Genomic DNA, 24,010 nt, shown 5'->3' on the forward strand with positions numbered 1-24,010 from the left:
AAATTGATACACTGCGTATTAATAACTATTTAATAATTATGCAATATTTAATAATCATTTACTGGAAACGTTAATAATATTCGTATAATATTTGCATATCTGTTGAATAATCGAAATACATAGTGATAAAGCACGCAACATATGAATTTACATTCGAGTCAGTAAGGGGAAGCGGAACGGGAAGGAATGAAAGAGACAATTTCCGTAAATCTGTGTTTTGTCCATTTACGAAAATACGGAACGTTTCTGTAAGTCTGCACTGTAGTTCAAGACTTGTATTTGGTGATTACATTTCAGAGAATGCCCAGTCATTACTGAAGGTTAGCGTCTAAATTACAGTATAATAAATTGTAACTTTTCGACCTGTAGTACTTTGAAAAAAAACTTACGAAGTGTTCAGAAAATATGTAATATCATTGACCAATAACGGAAAATACTGTCTAAGGCATATAAATGGGGAGACCAACTACATGAGTTCAGCGTGCAATAACTGATACAATTATGTTGACTTCAAAAGTATAGGTGGAAATTGCATTATGCACTGATAATTTTCATTTGTTACTGTAACTCAGAAAATTTGCCTATTTAGCTGTAACCAGGATTGCTTTGTTGCAACTATAGGTGATAATTTAATCTTGTTGGTATCTTGATTATGTGTCGTATTTCTCTTTTCACAAGCGTTGGGGAAAGAAAAAAAAGTGCTGTCTTTTAACATAATTCATGCAACAAGTATAAGTAATCTCTATGCAAAATATTAAGGTTTTCATATTCTTTTTACACATCATATATTATTTATAATAAAAGTATAAATTGTCTTTAGCTTACTTGAGCGTTATAGTTTTCTTTTTTTTTTTTTTTTTTTTCTTTCCTATACGTTGGCTTCATATTCATCTGAAGACCTTTTCTGTGCAACTACATTGGAAGGCATGTGTTCCACAAAGCAGCTCACGATTTTCCAGTATAGTTTCCCAGATGATGATTTCAGAAGAATTTGAAGCCAAACATAAGAAAGGATAAAAATTTATAACGCACAGATAAGCTAAAGCAATTTTCATTTCTATTATACTTACATTTGTGTGTATTTCTTTAAGATTTTTTAAAAGGCACTTTTCATAATAATTAGTAATGTGAAATATGTGTAAGGTAACAAGCAAGATAGCAAGTGTTCCTTTGTATATACGTATGAAAATCTTCCGATAAATTTGTAGTGACCTTCCAGTACTATTCCACTGTTCTGCATATTGAACATTTAGTGTGATGTAACGTATTTCAAATTGGTTGATAGTAAGCTAAATAAAAAGGCGATAGTAGTAAATATTATTTGAAGACATTTAGCAGCTGAAGGGAAGAAAATGTATATATATATACGTATGTAAATACTGAATTTTTACTGAAGTGCAAGACAGTTCTATATGTGTCCAGTTGTATTATTAACCAAACAATCAGTTGTATGAATTACACCTGAAACTCATTCTTGTTAAAAGTGAAAATCATAATATAGTAGAGTACGGATTAATTTCGATGTCATAATAAATGAAAGAACTCTAGTTGTAATAATAGTTTATTGTCTCTTTCTTTGTTGACTCGCGTACAAGAAGTTCTTTTTATTATATAATTTCTAATATGTAGACTGATTTCAATATAATTAAGTAGCTGTAAGTTAAAGAATAAGAGATAATATAAGACCGCAGACATTCTCAAATAATTGACAGAAGAATGGGATTAAAGTGAACGTAGTGTTAGGTTTGATTTGTGCAAAAAATGTTACACTAATTACCAGGGTTTGATAAATCCACTTGCCAGTGGCGAGTATTTTTTACATTATTTGGCAAGTATAAACATTGACTGCACAATAGTCTGGCTAGTACTTGCAAGCAAGATTTTTCAAGCCCTGCTGATTACGAATACATACCATTACGAATTGTTACACTGTTACGATAAATACATTATAATCATTCACTGAAATTTTCTTACAAACTTCAAGTTTACTTTATATAAACATGATGTATGCTTACTAAGTAATTTATAGTTATTTTTTTTTTGTTTGTTTGTAATAAAAAGATTGCATTTGATTATTGTTTGTAGTAATAGACATAAATTTTCAAGTTGATGGATGTGTATAATTGGCAGAACGTTCATATTATGAAAATGTCGTATCTGTGAAACTGTTGAGCTCAGCGTAGATGATATTAAGATAAGCACAACATGCGAAAGAAACGCCACTGAAATTTGAGAGCCAGATAGATAAATGCTTAAAACTGAACAGTAATGTCTACAAAAGGAAGAACCTTATGAGCAGTCGTTTTAGAATCAAAATGCTGAACAACATACGAGATTACCAGCTACTTCGAATGTTATCAAGAATATGCAGATTCAAGAATTTAGAAGTAATAGATTGGATCTATAGCCTGGAAAGTAAATTCTGTAGGCTAGATTGAAGCCAGCCAATACTTTATTACACCCTTCAGGCAGCGAAGCAAGGAAGATGGCTAGTACAGTTTTCATCCCATACAAATTAGACACAAGAAGAGATAATCTAAAAGGGTAATTTAAATCGTCTTCAAACCTGTGCTTTTATCAAAACTTCTAAAATAGAAGGTAAGTAAAAAAACAAAATAAAATGGTGTGCTTTTCTGACGACATGTTAATACAGAATGATCTTTTGGTGCTTGTAAAATTTAGAAATATAAATACGTATTTGAATGTTGAAAATGTATTGTAATTGGCGGTACTTGAAAGAAATGCTGATGCAGTATATCGGTGAAATTTCAGATTCAATCAATCATCTCCCGTGCAAACATTGCCTAGTATTCCCATGACACCTACTGTTCTCTCATAGGATTCTCTCATAGAGCCGATCAGTAGATTCTGTACCATGCCATCAGCCCAATCAGGATCATCGTTACTCATTCCCTAGATCCAATTTATTCTCATCAAAAAGTGTTGTACTTCACAGGATTTCTAACACTGGAAACGTCCTTCAGATATTTCCTGTTCTGTCGTCGACACCCGCATTTGATTTAGTAAGGAGCTCAAATTATCAAGTTCCATATTACAGTTTAATTTTCTATTATGGAACGTAGTAACGCAAGTGTTACCAAAACCAATTTTCTGTATATAGACAATTAACCTATATAATAACTACTACATATATCTATGAAATTAGCTAACGAAATATGAGAAATATTGTAGCAGGTTTACAGTATTTGCTCAGATATTTTGAAAATTTAAAGTTACTTTGTTTTTGATTTCATCAAATAAGCAAAGTCTATTTTCAGTAGAAAATAGTACTCTTTATATTTTAGGGTTTTTGAAAGAAAGATTTTGTAGTTAAGAAATATACTCTTAACCAATTTATTCTGTATTAAAAGGATTTCATACAGTTAGGACTTCAGAGGGACTAGAATTCTTTACATATGTATTGCTTCAATTAGTGAGTCATAATAAGTAGATTCCACAATTAAATTTTAAATTGAAAGAAAAGATACTGTTACGAGATCATTTCTGGAACAGTAATTATATCCTAATTAATAGTTAAACAGTGCTTCAACTTTCCTCCCACGTTTCGTTTTTTCCTAAGAATGTAGGACCTGTGATTACTTCTTTTGTGAAATTGTTGAAATTTATAATTCGTGTGTTTTCAAACAAGTTACAGATTTTTTTTTCCTTGCATAGATAATTCGATCCTGATAAAAATAAAATTCAGCCCTCAATATTTCAGGCAACTAGTCAGGGTTTTCTATTTTGTGCTATTTTCCATAATCCCTTTCCTCTTTCCTTTATTCAGTTATTTCCATGCATGTACCAGTGGTTTATTGTCGATAAGGCAGAAAGTTGAATACTAGGGCACAATAGTTACTTGAATTCTGTTCCTTGGATTTTTTGTGCTTTATTTGAGTAGGAAACTCAAAATTGACCATCATCTTAATTTTTCTGCTCACTTGGAAAGCAGCAGTAATAATGCGTTTTTATATTAATATCCTGTAAATTATCCACTTGTTTAAGTTGAATAGTTTCCCATGAAATCAATGGTGGCTATCTTGCTTCTAATATATTTTAATAACTATTTACTGTATTTTTTAAATGTTAATTTCGTTACATAATTCAGTAAAGTTGTGTTAGATAATGTACTATATTAAGTCGTTGCAAATCGTAATATATTGAGTTGTAGTATGTAAAAAAATAAAAATGCAAAGGAGTTCAAATGGGAAAAGTACAAGAAAATTGGTTTAAATGTGCATTATGTCATTAAAAATAATGTATAGATAGCGTACATGTCATCGGTGCAGAAGGTCCGAGTTAGATTTTCTTTCAGAGCTCATGTGGTTCGGATCCCACGTTAAGCTGTAGGTCCACGTCTCATATAGCCTCACTGCTGAAAAGAACGTTAAACTCAAATCAAATTTAGATTTTTAAAAAAATCTATGTGAGAATTACATTCAGATCCTAACCAAAACTTCAAATGGCGATCGTTTATACTGGCTTCATCATAAAGAGAACATAGCTGTAAACAGTTCTGTAATATATATTCGGTAACTCCTGTAGATTCCTGAATTAAATATGAGCACTTACTTTACTGACAGGGATTGTTATTATAGAAACTAAACTTGTATAATGTTTAAAAAAATACAAGAACATTCATGTGTATTTTTTAATGTACTGAATTTTTGATTGTATCATATGTGAAACTTGAACATACAAGAAAAAAGTTGAAATGTAGTTTTGAGAAATCAGTCTTGATCAGAATGAAAACACATCAAAGTATCACAATAGACTGTAAACTTTTACGTTGTTTCTATCTCAGTCATATTTTCAGATTTGAAAGAGACACCGATAATCTGTGTATCTGATAATGCTACCAGTAAATGTTTTGTTAAATTCATTGTTGGAGTAACGATGTAGATCTGACAGCTTTTACAGACCTGGAAGGTCGAGTAAAGTTCGAAAAATACTTTAAGTTAAGTAAATGTTTAAAACTTACAATGAAAGCTAAGGAATATTGTTCTTTTGAGTTCTAAGCTATTTTTAAAGCATTTATTGGAACAATGGCTGCAATTTTGTTTTTAAAAACTAAACCAAAATTTCAGACGATAATAATTTATACTGGTTTCTTCGTGAAGTAGAACATACAGCTATGGACAGTTCTACAGTTTGTGTTCGATATCTCCTGTAGATTTCTGGATCAAGAGTATTTATTTTACTGACACGGACTATTATTGTAGAAGTTAAACAAACATAAATGTTTAAAAATGCAGAGACATTGGCAAATTCAAGAATATCCATCCGTATTTTTTAATGTATTGAATTTTTCGTTTAATATATCACAGTGCAGGACGAGCTGTAATAAACAGAAACAAAGTGTCAAGAAAAGAAAGGTTAACATAAAATATGAGTGGTGTCTGTTTCTTCTAACGTCAAGGAACAAAGGAATGCTAAGAGTTGAAGAAGACGGTTCATCAAGTCTTTTTCAAAGTTCAGAAACTTAGTTTTAGGTAGAATTGCAGCAAGGGTCATATTATTCGATCTTTGAAGCCTTTATGGAAGTCTTATTAATGCTTATAATCAGTAACAAGCTTCATGAAGGGGAGAGGGGGCAGCTATATAAAATTATGGGGAACTATATATATTTCGGACAATTGTTTGCGATAATTTTCACAAGAACAGGAAAATTGACAAGCCCTTGCCCTTGATCCTTCGTTTCAAAATTTATTATGTACGGATGTAAATAGTTTCCTGTAACGCCTTTTAGAAGTGTCGTAAAAAAAGGGTTTAAATTATTTACGAGGTATTTAGGCTCTATTTTAGCGTTAATAGTTGATCGCAGATATTCTTTAAATTGTATTTCATAAAACTTCATATATTGTTTCTGGAAAATTCTAATATGGAATGTCACCACGTAATTACAAATGCTTATTATTGTATTTTTTTCCCTCATAATCTTCATATAAACTTCATATTTAAAAATCTGCCTTGGATGTTTCATCTACTTGAGGTATAGTTCCTGATCTCGATCGATATCTGAAAAGCATCTGGAAGGTTGAAATACTACATAAGAAAAATAATACACGATTCTCTTGATTTCAATAAGTCGTAAAAATCGTAAAACTTATTATTATTTATTATCAATTGTATAATATTTTTGTAATTTGATATTTTGTAATGACAGTAGTTGTTTCTAACTTTGTATTTTCTGTATCAATAAAGATTTCAATAAAGGTTTTAAACCCAGTATGAGTTTTTGACTTTAAAAAAAAAAAAAAAAAAATGTTGTCACTTCTATATTCAAAATATTGAGGCAAAATTTTCTGTTCCAATTTTAAATGTGAAATATGTAGTATTCTTTTCACTTATATTTCAGTTGTTATATTATCTAATAGGAACGTATTATTTAAATTCGAAATAATTTGAAGGAAGAACAAAGCCTACAAACTGTGATTGCTAATTCTATATCATGACTTCTTTCTTTTGTACAATAGATTAAAGAATAGGACAATATGTAGGAAATGAAAATTTATATTTCGAATTTAATTACTAAATCTCCAATTATTAAGATATTGAGAACTTTACCTCATGTTAGCAGAATCTAAATAACCTTCCCAATTGCCTAGCTTGGCATTTTAAATAAATAAAATAGTAATAGTACTATTACATTCATCTGCTGTTGTATGGCAAATAAATATATCGTACACTTTGACATATGTTACTACAATAATAAAAGCTACTACAATAATCCAAAAATCACTGTTACAGATACCTCTGAAACAATTCTTAACTTTTGGCAATAAATAAAGTCAAAGAAATTCAATAATACTGTGGGTTCATGTTCCTCTTTTCCTAAAAAAAAAAAAAAAAAAAAAAAAAAATGAAGTGACAACATTTAAAACTCTATACATATTAATATAAAAGTTTTTTTTTTAATAATAATATTTCGATATATCTATCTTCCAAATTGGGTGGTGGTTAATGATAAATAGAGAAATGATGATGTGAATCATCTAGAAGAAAGAAAAAAATACTATTTCGGATGTAGCAAAATTCATCTTTAAGACATGATCAAAAACTGTTCGAAATTTTACCTTTCCATTGCTCTTACAAAAATTTATAAACATTGAAAATCGTCCACTGATCTTTCAAACAATAAATTGTCAAACGTTGTAACTTATTTTAGAACTAATATGTAAAGATAATATCTGACGAGTGAAAATAAATTGCCATCTGTGAAATCAAACTAGATCCGAACCATTTGATTCGAAAATAGATAAGTACGATATTCGTCTTTGAAAGCAGTTTCTCTCTAACTTGCGAAGTTAAACGTAAGCTTAAATTCGAGGATTGAATATCTCTTGAAAAGAGTAGATGGAAGAGACAGGCATGGTGGAAAGTTTGATTTCATTTGAGAATGCATAGGGAATTTACTTTAAAAATTAGTAACAGGGGGGTATAGATGGGAAAGTGGACACCATACAAGGGTTTATGAAATTAAAGGCTTAGTTTTCGTCATATGGTTATGCCCTGTAAGTTAAAGGAGATAATGGTTAATGAAAGTGAATGATTATGATGGTGGAAACGGGAGAACCCCGAGAAAACCCACGGACAAGGGTTTTATGTATTTCAATTTTGATTCGAGTTCAGGTTTTGGAAGTTCGGTAATAATGCAATTCAAGGTATATAAGAATAAAGGAGTACATTGTATCCTATGTCATATATATTTTACAGCTAAAGTAAAATTTTCCATTATACTGTTCTTTGAGTGGAAATGAATGGCAACCGAAATTTGAAGACTTCTTTAGGTTCCAAACTCTTTCTCACATCTTTAAAACTATACTGGTTTTCTTTAATACGAACGTCAATTAATTTCAAAATTGAAGTGAAATCCGCTTTTGTTTCTGTAGTGAGCCTTTGAAGTAACTGACGTTGATTTAAGTCTGATATTGACTGATATACAAAAAGTTGCTTCTAATGAAGAAAGAAAGATTAAAAAGACATTATATAGAAACAATAAATAAATAAAATGAAGTAAAACTAGTCCAAACATTAGTTCCAGGTGTACAACATGATATCCATCTTCAAACGTTATGTTAGAAATATCTTTAAACATCATATTTGACAAATTTTTCTTTTACATTTTGGAAATTATAATCTCTAAGTCCAAGTGGTATGAAGTTTGAATTATATATATATAGTTCAATTTCCTCATTTCATTTTACTTGAGTCAGTCTTTTTCTTTACTCGTATCATGTGTTTCAATAGTTGCTAGCAAATGATAGTAACCCGAATAAGAGTTTAATAATTGAAATGTTAATTTGTGATACTGAAATTAAACTTCTATCAAGAAAATAACATTATAAATTTACAGGCTTTTGACTTGATGCCTGTACTTTTGATAAGAAATTGTACAATTTTTGAACTGTAAGCGTATGCAAATGTGAGTCGTTTACAATAAGTGCAAAGTTAAATAGCCTCTCCCAATATTTTAATTAACGGATGTCCAATGAATGCTAGGCCACTGAACATTCGTAGACCAAATATTGAACTGACAAGCAATAGGTGAATGTGGCGAAAGCAGTTAACTGAAATATAGTAAGCTTCTCTTATACATATTATAGATATAAAACATTAGCAAACAAATAAAAAGAAAGTACTTCTTAATCTTGTGAACTTGTATAAAATAGAAATCTCCTGGCTTAGTGAGGCAATATATTTAGCTCAGTTTCATTTTTATTTATTTATTTATTTGTAACCTTTTACATGGCGAAGTTAAGGCTTTGTAGTCTTTTCCGAGCACTTAAACACGTGCATACATCTAAGATAAAAATCAAAGAAATGTATCCTCGTGCTAATTTGAAGAGGTCGATTTTTTTATTTATTTATTTATTTATTTATTTAGACTTCTAGTTTAGAAACAAGTAAAATTCAATTTGCCTTGAGTGTTAATACACTATAAATACTCTATATTTTGTGATATATATATATATATATCGTATCTACACTGAGTTGCATAACTGCACAACGTCGATTTCCCGAACCTTTGTAACAGTTTGAGTAACGCTTTCGTCAACTTTAATCCCGCCACATTAAAGAATATTTATTTGGCACTTTTGTCCTGAAATTATTGACAGGTGGTGTGTGGTGTGCATTTCTGCTGGTGACTATATGTTTTAAATAGTTTGAACCATTTCGATATTTGAAATTTTACTGTAAATTGATATAAACTACATAATATAACATACAGATACATGTGCTAATTAGAAAAGTGTGTTACCACTTGAAAGTTTACAGAACAAGTTGACTGCCACTAAATCGATCAAGGTTTGTTTTTGACTTATTGTTTCTTCCAGAAGAGTACAAAAATGCACTTTGCCGTCATTTTTCTTTGATCATTTACATTTTTTTCAGCTTTTATCTCTTTGTCACAAAGTAGGAATGTTGGTGGAGGGTGAAATTAATGAGAAGATTTCAGTAAACAATGATTTTATTTTTCAGTTTATCGATTTAAAGAATAATGTACAATTAGTTTTTTTTTTTCATGTGCGTCAGGATGTAACATTGTGTATCTTTTTCTTTATAGCTGTTCAGTATCTTCAAGAAAGCGATGTGTTCATGGATGCATTGACTGCAGGTAGCAGAATAGAGCCTAGAAAGAGAAAACGAAGAATTAGTAGTAGTAAAGACGGTCCAGAAACAAAGAAGGATTCTGGTGCAAAGGACGAAGAAAAATCACCTCCAAATTCACCGAAAGAAGAGAAACCTGCTTCTGTTTCGCCTACCACTGTGAAACCTTCTTTCAAGGTATTGTAACTAGCACTGAAATTCAATCTTTATATAAGCTTGCTTGCTGCCGTCTTTCTTGTACCTTTTAATATGTATTTAAGAAAGAGAAAATGAAGTGAAAAGGAAGGGGCTTGTAATTTGATACTGACAGATTCATTTAATAGTTGATTTGTTAGCAGTTATGTAACTAACAATTTCAGTTCTATCTGTAAAATTAAACAGTGCACGTTGAAAAAACATTAATCAGTGATGCGTACTACAGAAGAACAACACAGGTATAAAAAATCAGTAAATGATATTGCTACATATAACTTTTATTTTATGTTTCCTTGGTATTTTTCTAAAAGCTAAAGAAAGTGTAGGTTTAATTTAGTGAATTGGAATGGAATGAAATAGAGAAATTCTATAGCAATTTTGCCATTGGAAAGATGTAGCTCTTAATTTCTTGTTAATGTTCCTTTTAAATTTGTTTAAAAGGCGTAGAAAATCATCTTAGAAATATTTAGATCATTCAGGTTGACTCTGAGTCGGTAACTGCAGTTTTTTTCTTCTTTCTTTAAAACTTGTTCAAATATTTCAGCACAGTTACTAAATGAACTGATAGGATGCATATTTAACAAAGAAGTACCAACTTCGAACTCCACATAAGTAACTGTTCTACTGATTTAATCTTACATATTTCAATGTAAAATTTTCAATCCTTACTATTATACTTCGTTTACCATTATGTGACTCCACGAACCAATGTAAAAATTCCTTGACTGTCACGTACCGATGATGATGATGCGGAGCCATCGAAACGTAAGATTAAATTAAAACGGAAGCTTAAGTGGATTTCAGTGTTAGTATTTTATTATTTTGATACAGTATTTTTGAGTTGTAATTACTATACTTTGACATTCTTGGGTGATGAAGTATAGAATAAAATGTTTACGGATATCTTTCAGTTCTACCAGGACACATTGGAATCTGAAGAAGAAAAACCAGAAGAGGATGAAAAGAAACCTAAGACTGAGAACGAAAAGGAAGAACTATTAGAAACTAACAGCGAAGATAGAAGTATGTGTTTACTAAGTTCCTTAATTTTCATTAAATATATATATAACAAAAGTGGTTCCTTCAGATCAAAATGCTGTCATTATTTATTTTAGTGGACTGATTTATGAAATAAAATCTTTTATATGCTTAACGAGAAATATCTCGTTGATTGACTATAAAATTATACTAAAATTGGCCTTCTCACGCAAAAGTTATTGGACTAGTAACATTAACTGTAAGGAATCTACTTTTGAATGTGGCAGCACAAAGCAGTCAATAAATTATTTGCAGTTAGTGCTTTAAAGTTTGCAGCCAGTAGTTCATATCTAGTAATGGTCAACAGTATTTTAACTTTGAGTAACTTATATCACAGAACTGTGAGTGTAACACTGGAAGATAGGACTTGGTATTTGAATCAGTCACTCTTCGTGATTTTTCTCATTTGTGAACTTAGTTTCTAATGTCCGTATACTTGTGTTTTGAATTTGCTAACACTTCCCACTGGTATAGTGGCTAGTGTGCGCCCTTAGTACATGTTATCTAGGTTCGATTCTGGGGAGGGGAGCATCAATATTTGAGTGCATTACGGGGTTCGGATTCTATTTTAAACTGTAGGTCTATATCTCATATAGCCTTAGTGCTGAAAAAGGACACCAAATTTCAACAGACAATCTTTTTTAAGTCTGTTAGAGGAGTATCTGGGATGTAGCTAATAAATCGCTTTTAAAAATTAAAAAATTAAAATATAGATACTGTGAAAATATACGAAAAATGTTAGATTTTAAAGGTAGGCATGCCTTTTTAGTATTTTATGCCTGTAAGGCTGTCCATTATTGTTGTCAGTATTTAAGCATTTCATTCTGTAGTTGTCTTCTGTAATCTCAGAATTCAAGGAGCAAGACTTTTTGATGTTACTTGAGTGTTAAATGCTAAAGAAAAGGATAATAATAATAATAATAATAAAAGACGTTAATTACCTGTGGTGCGTTTTACATAAATACTATGAAACTTGTGAGTGTGCCTACCACTCGTGTGCCTTGTGAATCCAATAGCGTGTTGATTTTTAAATACTTCATGATGTACAAAATTGTGCCTTTAGTTCTTCATTTATATTTTTTAAATAATAATTGCCTGCTGACGAAACTGACAATTAAGAGCATTATTAACCCTATAAGAATATGTGAAAGCAATATTTTAAAACAACCTATCATGTCTTATGCAGTCATGTCATTCGAATGGATTTTTGTTTTCAGCGCCTACGCCAACACCTGAAGCTGAGGATGAAATTATGGAAGTTTCCAGTACAAAATCTTCTGAGGAGGGAAGCCAAAGTAAAACAACAACAAAATCGTCGGAAGATTCTGAATCGTCGGAGGATAGAAAAGAAAGGAAAGGTGTCCTTGTTTATCATAAACCTTTCGGTAAACCGAAGAAGAGCGTAAGGTGGAAAGAAGAATCTGACTTGGAGGATATTATGTATTTCGAGTTGGATGAAACTGAAAGAGGTAAATAAATAAATAAAAGTAAATATGAATAAGTTGACATTTTTACTATACATCTCACGATTTTGATCTGCGGACGGCTGAAGTCGAGGAGTAGTAAAATAAACAACCATACAATGGCAAACTCTGTACTATGAAATAGTATCACTATTAGGGGTAGATCAATAATAGCGTAGCTGGTAAATACGGACCCTATTTGGTGCCCACGAGGGAGGATATAAATATAGTTTGTAACTTTCATGTTGGAGAGCTCAGGTTGTTGGAATTCCACATTAAGTTCTAGGTTCACGTTTCAAAATAGTCTCGATTCTGAAAAGCGAAGTAAACTTAAAAAATAATATAACCGGACGGTTGCGTGAATTTTATATGTAGACTATTACTTACATGTTCTTATAAATTTTTAGGGAAACAAAAAGTACAAGGACTTTCGAAATTCGGACTTTTGACTCTAAACTTGCAGAAATAGTAAACATACCTCCTGTAGAGTTTTAATGAATAGGTCCCGTTTAATAGTTTGTAATCCATTTTGAAAAAAAAAAAAAAAAAACGGAATGCTTTCAAAACGGTGTATTTCAATATTTTCCAATTCCTGAGAATTAAAGAGCTAAGATTAAAATATAAATACTATTGTAAATATTTTAAGATGTCACTCTGATAGAGCATGACAAATGCGATTTTATTCACTTTCCGAAACTCGTTTTTCTTCAAAAACCTAGAACAACAAGTAACTGCAAACAAACACATGAAAGTTTTCGTAATAGAAGAAACTTTTCTCGTACCTGAGATGGCTAGTGCCGAAGATGAAGGGAGTAGATATTTAAACGCGTATACATTCAAATGTGTCTGCTTCGGTAACTTTCATAGTTTGTAAACGTCTGTATAGATTTTCGAGTTAGAAAAAGAGACTTTGACAATAATTTAGTTAATAAAGCGTTCAGTTCATTGTCAACAGTATCGATTGATGAGTTGGGGGCACAGTGGCTCACTTGTAGAGTGCTTCTGATGCGTTAGGGTCCCTGGTTTGATCCCCGCCCAAGTAAGTTTGTGGTGGACATCTTGTTCGTGGGTTTTCTCGGGATACTCCCGTTTCCTCCCACATTCTCATTCGACTGATTGTTTCATGATCATCCACTTTCCTTAATCATCTATCTCCGTTAGTTTAAAGGGAATTATCGTAATCGAAGGACGTTAAACTGAAAGATTTTTTACGATTGATGAGTTAATTGTTATAAACTTAGTACATACATGTATTTGATTCGTAGTGGAAATAGATATCTAGTTTACTTAGAGTCGTGTTGCTTCCTCCAAAATTAACACGCATTGTTATATAAACATTAATATCTTGATAGATTTTTGGAAGTGTTCAGAATCTTTTAGTTTCAGTGTTACTGTCAAAGAATGATACTCATCTCTTTCTCCTGTTTTATGACTACATCGCTGTATATATTAGAGGTTTCGTTTCCTTTTCTTTCTTCTGTCTTAGTATAAAATCTAGTGATTATCATAATAGTATTTTCTTTTAATGCTAATGACTTCGATATTGGGTTATTTCAGTAAATGTTACGAAAACATTCATGGATATGAAGCAGATGGAAAGAATTCACGAGAGGGAAGCTTTCGAAATGGCAAGAAAATTAGGTAAGTAAAGTCTAATTTTGTTTAGTTACATAGCATTGCACTGAACAGTGTACATGATTATATCGTGATGGCTAGCAGCATCTAATAACGCTTTTTTTCATCAATATTATTAATTTACTAGATGTGAAAAAAAAAGTAATGGCTTGTATTGAGTGATAATTTCTAAAGTGTCAGTTACGTTTACAACAATTCTGAAATGAACTTGTGAACAACGTGAAAACAGAAATATTGTAGCGTTTAAATATATTAATTTAACGTAACTTATGTTTAGACAGAAAACATATGGACTCGTGAATAGTCAGCGTCACACATGATAGGGAGACTATCGGTTCAGCTGACCTGAAGATGCGGCATCTTGTTACAGGGCAGCAACAATCTGTTAAACGTTGAATACAGTCTACATAGATTTTCGTACTTCAGTAGCCATGCGGTAGGAGACGGATCACGGAGATTTCCATTTTTATCTACAGGGTTCTCTGTTGACTGGGCATTTAAAGAACTCTGTAGGTAGAAACGGAAATCTTTGTTGCCCGTTGTCGATGTGTTAAATATTAAATTGTATGTGTAATATGTTTTTAAAATAAATATTAAAAAGTCTGTTCCACGTTACGTGAATTATTTGAATGCATCATCAGGAGAGTAAAGTAACATTTTGATGTAGTTCAAGTAGTCAGTGTTAGTTGCTAATGCAAAATTTGTGGTAGTAAAGAAACGTGGGACAAAATGTCCTGTTAATATAATGCAATGTTGAGAAGGAGATAAATTATTTTGAGTGGAAGTGGAAACCCATTTGTGTCTTTTCCAAAGTTGTGTATAGAATTATAGATGTAAAGATGTTATACAAAATGAGGTTTGTTTCTCATTTTCAAATATAAGCTTTCTTTTCTTTTCTTAAAAAAAATCACTAAAAAAAAAAAACTTTTAGATAGGTGCGTCATAATGTGTTCGCGTGTAGAGACTATAAGATCATTAGAAGAGCAAAATACAGCCAACTTCTAGTGAGATTGAAGACGCACTTTTCTTAATTTTTAAAGAAAATTTTTTTGAGTACCATTAGATGGGCAATTTATTGTGAAAGTAGTGGTTTTGCTCTTCGTATTAGTGCATCTTCAAAGTTGTGCAAATGTATTATTGCAAAGACGAATAAGAAATCATAAATATAGTCTCGCAGGTTGTTGTAAACTATTATTAATAGTAAAATGTACCAAGAAACTTTGTGTGTTTCTAATTACAGAATACGAAACGTTATATGATTCAGGGTCGTCCGTAATTTGATCATAAATTAATGAAAAACAGTTAATATTAGAAAAATATATATTTATAGTGTTTAGTTCCATAATAATAATAATAATAGGACGTGGTAGTGCCACTTTGTAGTCAAATGGGTAACACGCGTGGTTCCAGGTTCGATCAGTGACATGGGTATAATACTTTGGATATAAACCCGAGTACTAGTAGCTGCAGTCTCACTTTAAACAACATTCCATAAGAAACTGCACAGACAGCTAGTTAAAGTAATGCTGTACCCGTATGAATCCTCAGCTATGAAACTAAATTTAGCATGTGAACAAGTTAGAAAGAGGACTAATGTAATATCCTACTATATACCGGTATGTTTAGAAGCAGATTTAAAAGTACCCAACAACATGTAAGGCTACCAAAGTGTTGTATTTAACAGCAGAAATATGTACAGAACCTAGATTATTAGCATTTCTGACAAATTATTATTTGATGATTTGTTTTCTAAAAGGTGAATTTAAAATTTGTTTAACTTCAAATAAGTTATTTTAACCCTCATTAGTTACATGGTACGGTTTGATACATTAACAAAAATAGCGTAATTCTTTTTTCCTTTCTCCCTCTCTCTTTAGCACATCAAGATATTATGGAGGAAAGAACATTATGGTTACCCCTTATACCAATTGATCTACCTCCACCTCTGGTTGAACCAGGAAAAAATAGTAGGGAGAAAGATGTTCAGTATGCGAGAGAGAAGAGAGTCCTCCAAGCGCTGTATTTCACTCGCGACATGTAAGTATAACTCCTCTTACAGTCTATAAAGGAAGTACAAGGTGAATAGATTTCAGAGCTTAGCTATTAATATTATCTTTTACTTATTACATTCTTACCTTCAGACTAGACTTCCTTATGACTTAAAGCGTTCTGGTTCGATTCTCGGTAGAAATATATGTGGTTCGGATTTGACATTAATCTACAGATCTGTGTTTCTTATAGCCTTGGTATAGAAAAGTAGTTCTAAGCTCAAACCAACCGACCTTTCTTCGACACGGTTTGCAGGCGACAGAACAGAAGTTAAAACTCAATAATTAAGAACTGGATTCAATTGGTCATTAAAAATCGCACTGCTTAATTTGACAACGGACGGAACTTGTTTCGTTTTACAATAATCCGTAGTGAGCAGAATCTAAAATAAAATCCAGAGCATTGCGGTTTGTCATTAAATGTAATAACCGTGACTAACAACAAGATTAAGTAATTCATTTAGTAAGAAAGAAGGGATTACATGTCATAGAAAGAGAAAAATAATTTAGATTCGTTAAATCAAATTTTGTTGTTTAATAATACTTGACAAAGTATCGCTAAAAGCACGAGTTTTTCGCAATGCGCGATAAAACGAAATGCGTCAGAATTGAGTAATTTCCAGTTTCTTGACGTTTTATGATATTTTATTTGTATTCGCATTGGTTTCCGTTGCGCGATAAAACACGAAATTGGCAGTTTTGCGCGATATAATGCGAAATTTTAAAAATAAATTTTCATCAATTTAAAAACGCCAGTTTTCCGCTGACAGAACGGTAGAACGTGGCATGAATGGTGCATTTTGGCTGATTCGGACACGACACGTAGAGAACATGTTGCTCGTTAGCTATCACCATCGCAGCTGGATGGGGAGAAGCCGTTTTAATTAACTAGCCAGTGGCATGGATTGGTAATAAGTGACAAACGTACAACAATGAAGGAGGAAAATGTTATGTTATGTTATGTTATGAAAATGTTATGTTATGTTTAATGCTTAATTTTCTATAAGTGAAACTTACAATGTCAAGTGAAATATTCAGTGTATTTTGTTTTTAGGTAATTAATGGTTTATTTATGTAGTGATCTATGAATAAAAGGAACAATTTTAAAAATGTCAGGGAAGATCTTTTCCACAAATTGCGAAACTTTATTTGGAAAATGCGAAATATGAAACACGATTCGCGAAATTTTCAAATTCTTAGTGCGAAAAACTCGTGCCCCTAAGTATCGCTCTTGACTGTGGTAATTTATTTTTTTTATTTTTATTCATTTATTATATTATAGGATTCCAGACACACCTGCCGAGCCTGATCCAGAGAATCATCAACCGTCAGATCCAGTTCCCATTCCTTTGGATGATGTAACGGGTAATACTGATAGTGTGAATGATTTCCAAACTACGCCATGGCCTGATCCAAAACCAATGATGCCTGCGCCAGAGCCGCCTTTACCACAAGCACTTACAAGTCTACTGACCAACATCTCAAATCCTGTCATTCCCCAACCACAACAGAGGCCTATGATGCCAACTGGAGGAGGTGACTGGAGAGTACGTATATTTTTTTAAAAAAAATTAACCATTTTCGTAGATTTCTTTCTGAGGACCTCCCTTTCGTAGGCAGTTTCTTAAAAGTTAAGTTAATTTTAAAGTGATATTCTGTTCTTTGTTTTTGCTTCTAAAAACAAGCATATGTTTACAGTGATATTTACAAAGATTAGTATGAAATAACTTTCTCAAATATACGGTAATTGTAACACTAGATTTTATACATTTTGCCAAATTATTTTTTCTAAACTGTCAATTAAAATCTTTGTCTTTCTTCAAACGCAGAAAACATTATGAAATGCAGTAGCAAAATCTTTGTTAAATCATCTTTGTGGCTATAAAATACGATGCGATCGTATTATTACGTCATAACGTGTTTGTGATGTATCTTAACTGTAAATAGAAGAAGGTCATAGCTGTCTCCACTTTGTTTCAGAATACTGTACAAGTACATTCTAATTGCAGGACTTTTCTGTAATTTTATTTTTTCCTTTTTGCTTTACAGTTACTTTGGTGGCGAGATGTATTATTTATTTGACTTAAATGGCTCCTAAGTAGTGCAATATTTCACATTTAGGTACTGTGATCAGTTAGGAAACGTATATTGGAAGATTCATATATCTGTGACATCTCTTTAATTACTTTCGAACAATCTATGATACTAAATTAATTTCATCCTTTACTGATCTTGATTTTAATGCATTGGCGAAGTTAGTTTAAAGTACAGTACCAAGCTTTTGAGTCAATCAAATGAAAACCCGCTTTATCTAAAGTTGAAAAAATGATACAGCATACGATTCAGTAGTGTTTTATCTGCTGATATGTTAGTGCACGAAAGCTTCTCTGTCCGTATTTCCAGATAGTTCGAAAACCGACTGTGAAATGCAGTTCTTGTCAAATCTATTATTTGCATTGTAGAAGTTTTTCCTAGGGGAGGCATGGTAACTCAATAGTAGAACGTTCATCTCTGTTACGAGGAATCCGTAGTTCGATCTTACGCTTTTTGAGCTAGAGTGGACAACATTGTATCCGCGGTTTTCTTCGGAGGGGGGCGGGAAGGAAGGGATACAGATTCTTTCATAATTACTCGTCTCCTTTAGCCTATACTATATGATCGTGGGACGTAAAACTAGATACTTCATTTCATTTCTTGTTTTCTGAAAAATCTCTACGTAGATAACGTGAGTTTTACATTTGAAGAGCTCAAATGGCTTATCGTTATCACCGATAAATGTTTATTTATGTAAAAAGTAAAAGAACTTCCTCTGGTAATCCAATTTCGCTTTACAAGGATATTTCTGATAAAGTATAGGATCTATCCATTTATTTATTTATCATGAACTTAATGAATTCTTTATCCAAACCAGCTGGAGTTGTATCTTATTTTAGTCTTAGTTCCCTTACAAGAGTATCCCAAATTTAAATCTCTAAGCTTATAAGATAGAAAACATTTATTTCTGCGTATTATTTATGTAAACGTTTATGTTGATTGTGAAAGATTTATTTTTAAGAAAAGAAATGTTTCTCTTCCAGACTGGTGATGGGAAGATTCTGACGGATATGCAGGTTCAAATGGAAATGTTCCCTGGTCCAAACCCGATGCTCAACATGCAACAACCTGCCCCAATGGCCGAGTTCGTACCACCACCTCCTGAAGCTGGTTTCGAGGGCGCTTTTGAAGGGGGCTATGACGAATACAACATGGGAGGATACATAGAAGGCTGTGAAGAAGAAATGTACGATAATGAGATGGGACTTCTACCAAATCCACCTGGTTTTCCTATGATGCCTGTACCACCCCGTCCGGCTATGATGGGCTTCCGAGGAAACAACAGAGGCCGAGGAAATATGGGACCACAAAGACTTCGAGGGCGTGGTGGACCTCAAGGTGGACCAGGCCCACGTGGTCCTGGAGGTCCGGGTGGCCCTTGGTTTCGAGGCGGCGGTGGCCCTGGTGGTGGTGGCGGCGGTGGTGGTGGTCCTAGAGGAAGAGGCAATTGGCAAAGAGGTAGAGGAGGCGGTGGCGGGGGAGGCGGCGGAGGAGGAGGAGGTTAGTTACACGTCTCTTTCTCATAATTATAGTTTTTACTTCTGTAACTTTCGGATACCCAACGGGGGTACAAATGTACCCCGTGCATTTATTTTACTGTATATTTCATGTCACAGACACCTGAGAGTGAATAGCGTTCTTTACATTGTGGACCGAACTGTAAGGAAACTTATTTCCTCAATAACAATTATATTGTAAGGTGATCTGTTTACGTATGTGGCTAAAACTATACTGGGTGCATTTGTACCCCCCCCCCTTGGGTATTTATATTATCATATTTGTTTCAAATATTTTATTGTTTAATTTTTGTTCAACGAAATATAGAATAAAGAACAGGTAATATTAGAACCTATTGCAATATATCGTTGCAAATTGCATTCATATTCCAATATTGCAACCTTTCCTGCCACAAAAATATTACGAAATTAATACAGCTCTATAGCGTGTAAACAAACTTCTGTTTCGCTAATCTAACCTATATAAACTTAACCTACACTAGCAGAACCAACATAATCTATCAAAGCATAATCCAACATACCAATATTATCGATGCTACAAATAAGGATGTTTCTAATTGCAAAAAATTGTGTTGGGGTACACTTGTACACCTGCTGGGAATCCAGAGTTAAAAAATATCATGTATATCCGAGGATTAAGGTTGACAAAAGGAAAGAAACAAGATTTCGATTTTACAAGTGATCTCTATTATTACCATCAGGAATGCATTAAAACTAAATAAGAAACATAAATTTTCTACGCTTCTTTAACCCGTACAACATTTGATTATCCTTTAAACACGCAATAGTATGTTATTTATCGACAGTATATAATGTGCACAATAGTGAAGTGTGCACAAGTCATGTTGCTTTAGACTCGATTTGGTTCAGGTATTTCGATGGTATATAATTTGTTGTTAAAAATGTAAATATTTTGTTTGATTTACTAGGTAAAATTTGATGTAACATTTGTTCGTGTGTGTTCTGCAAGAGCTTTTTTTTGTCTGCTGTTACGAGTTCTTATCTTTCGCTATATTTCTAATAAAATTCATCATATATAAACCTCGTTAAGGAGATTAACCAAGATACTTCATTCTTATACATACAGCTCGAACCAGCAATTGATTAGATCAAGAATTACTGTCGTCCTTTCAAAATATTCGTTAAATGTAACAGTTAACATAGATTGTGATGTAAATTACCCCCTTTTCTTCACCTTTATTTCTTGATAACATTCGAAATTAATTTCCATATATAACCAAGTATACTAATACACTACAAAGCTCACAAAGTTCACAAAAAGATTATGGAAATTTGACTCAGTAACAGTTATCTTGGATAATTTGAAAAGTCAAAGAATTACGAATGTTTTTTAGTGTACAACGGTTAAGAACAAAGTACTTGCCACTTTTCAAATTAAAGGATGTTATTAAAATATGCCTTTTATTTATTATTTTATAGAATTGTGTAATTGTAATATTTTAATAAAATACCAAGGAAAAATATTTCTTAAAATAAAATCATTGAAATTTGTCCCAACAAAAACTCAAGCCTGCAATTTGTTTATATATATATTTAAAAAGTTGTTCACTTACCATTTTCAAGACTGCTTCAGAATTTCAGTATTCCCAGTAACCTTCCTCGATTGTTCTAGGTAACTCACATGTAACTCTTCTTACTTCTCAGAATGTCATCTTGCACTTGAATAGCTCTTTTTTTTTTAAACTTTTGTTACTGTAAGAAACTATACACTCGAACTTGGATATTTGTAATGTAGAACTAGTTCGTAGAATTGTGCTAACTTCTAAAAAGCACCTTGTAAAATATCTGTTATAATCTTAAACCTAGATATGTGAATTAAACTTAGATGATTACACATTTGTTTAACTAATAATGGATTATTTGGTAAGTTGATATATGCACTTACGTAATTTATTTGTATACTTCTTATCATACAATTGCACTGAAAGGCTATAATTTTTCTTAAATACAGAAAACTGAAAAATAATATTAAAAAAATATTACAGCATTCAGTGCAGTTGTGTTATAAGATGTTTAACTATAAATCATGTAAGTGTAAGTATCAGCTCGTCAAATTATCCATGGTTGGTCAAACAGATGAGTAATAATCTAAATTGACTTTACAAATCTAGCGAGAAGAGTTACGTGTGAATTATCCCAGGACTACCGAGGAAGGCAACAGGAATGCCGAAACAGTATAAACTTCTTACAGTAAATAAAAAGTCTCTCTCTTTCTTTCTTAAATACATCGAATTATCTCCTTAAGTCAGTAAACTTAAAGTTATGTCCACTAATTTATATCACATATTCTGTCATTTGTTTTATATGACATGTTTCGTCACACTTTTTCTCTCGTATTTTATGGTCTTTCTAATTATTTCACAAACAATCACTTGCATTTAGCTTTATCTGTTCCTCCTGCAAGACACACCTAAGGAATATGAACTAGATTCGACTACAAATTCAGTTTGATTTCAACTTTTACTCTTGTACTAATAAAAATATTCAGAAGGAAAAATCTTTGATGAAAGCTTTGAGGAAGTGAATTTTTAAGCTGCAAATTTTTGTGTGTATAGAAGTGCCCATTATTAAGTCCTCAAACTAACTTCAAAAATGAACCTACTTCGTACATTTTTTGTTATCTCTTCCTGAATACATCATTTCCATCATCTTTCTATTGTAAATATTTTAAATTGTTTATTTTTTATTTATATTTTAGGTCAGCAGAGACAAAGAGGAGGAGCACCCCAAAGACAGGTTTGTGGATATTTCCAGAATGGATACTGCCGACATGGAGAATCGTGTCAATATCTTCATCCGGGTGTTAATGGACCACAACTTTCGTTTTAAATAATTTATACCACTACAAAGATTGTGATATCCCAATCCAGTTTTCCGGCAGGTGCTGCCTGGTTTTCAAAAGTGAAAGTACCGAGTGCATACATGAGTGATAACAGTAGATGATTGAACTTTATCAGAAGATAAATTAAATTCCGTTTGTGTGTGTGTTTAGATCATCAAAATCGTAAGTCATTCTATAGGTCTGAACATCGAATACGACAATTTTATGTGGATCTTATACAGACGAGGACAGATTTTATCCTGGAAATGTAGGAAACTGAACGTAACATTCCACATAAAAAAAGTGTTAATGTACAGTCTGAACTATTTGTACACATTCCTTCGGGACATGTTCAATAATTACTTGAATCTTCCAAACAATGACATCATTAAAATATAATTGATAAAAACACTGAATGAAATTGATGTTTAATTTTTGCAAAACTATGTAAAATAGTGTCCATTTGACTTTGTGACCATGAGCGAAAATGTAACAGTTTTGTGCTCACGAATTGTGTGAATGTGTTACAAGACTTAGAAGACAAATTCAAATTCTTTAAAAGAAAAAGTCGAAGAAGAGATGAACGTAGTGCATGTGTGTATCTATGAGTGGGCGTTTGTGTGTATGTCGTTTATGTTGCAGGCTCTGGACCTGAATTTTTCATACCAAAGTAGTTTGTTACTTTTGTCTGAATTTTTCATAGAACTACTTTGTAAACACTGTACATATATTTTGAAGTTAAACAAAGAAATTGTCAATCATTAAACGTTAATGATATTTATTATAGATTTATTTTTCAACGTATTAAATATTTCTAATTGAGATGGTCTGTATTGCTAAACAATATACATGGCAGAGGTGCTGTTTTAGTCATAATTCTTCTTCCCAAAGAACTGTTAAAAGGGGAGATACGTGAACGGATTTTAACTCGTTTTATGAGTTTCAAATAAAATCTGTTTTCCTGTAGAGTACATCTGCAAGTTGTGTGCAGTGTTGTGCAAATCCAGTGTAATACTGAGTAAAATCAGTGCAAAAATGCATTGATAATTGTGCGATGCATGTTAAGCATTGTTACTTTGTATTACGAAAATGTTTTCCATAAAATACAGAAAAATACAACTTTACACTGTTTTTCATTATTATTATTATTATTATTGAAATATGTGAAAATATGGTTATTTACCTAAATCACAGACAACAATGTTAAAATTTATCGTAGAACAAACTTAAGAGCCTGACATACTAAAAATAATACAAAATTTACCATTTTTCTTTTGCTTGTTTTTCATAAGTGAAAGGAGATAATGAAATGCAACTTACACAATCGTAGATAATCTTATTCTACAACAGAAAATATGAACCTGAAGAATTTTCAGTGTTGCCGTCCATATAAATTACAGTGTTCCCAGAATAACATTTCCCCAAAAATCTTAAGTTAAGGCAGTGACTGGAGGAACGAACTCAATTGCATTTAATTACGTATTATGTTGTCTTGGAACCCTGCGATTCTATAGTAGATAGACCTGTGCTGATTCAGTTAATTCCGTTCAGATTAAAGCAACTTAC

The 24,010-nt window shown here is 32.1% G+C and overlaps 1 protein-coding gene across 1 annotated transcript in view; it reads left to right on the top strand.

The window, feature by feature from the left end:
* Positions 1–23,568, top strand: part of LOC145671874 (uncharacterized) — a 244,654-nt gene extending 221,086 nt beyond the window's left edge. The window contains exons 7-14 of the mRNA XM_081741105.1: positions 9,569–9,789; positions 10,719–10,830; positions 12,063–12,314; positions 13,866–13,949; positions 15,821–15,980; positions 17,274–17,538; positions 19,069–19,585; positions 22,322–23,568. Coding sequence (XP_081597231.1) covers positions 9,569–9,789; positions 10,719–10,830; positions 12,063–12,314; positions 13,866–13,949; positions 15,821–15,980; positions 17,274–17,538; positions 19,069–19,585; positions 22,322–22,452 — 1,742 coding nt within the window. The 3' untranslated portion in view covers positions 22,453–23,568. The remainder of the gene's footprint in view (positions 1–9,568; positions 9,790–10,718; positions 10,831–12,062; positions 12,315–13,865; positions 13,950–15,820; positions 15,981–17,273; positions 17,539–19,068; positions 19,586–22,321) is intronic.
* Positions 23,569–24,010: the final 442 nt, after the last annotated feature.

Source organism: Thermobia domestica, chromosome 2, assembly GCF_964235325.1.
Source record: "Thermobia domestica chromosome 2, izTheDome1.hap1.1, whole genome shotgun sequence".
Classification (NCBI taxonomy): Eukaryota; Metazoa; Arthropoda; class Insecta; order Zygentoma; family Lepismatidae; genus Thermobia; species Thermobia domestica.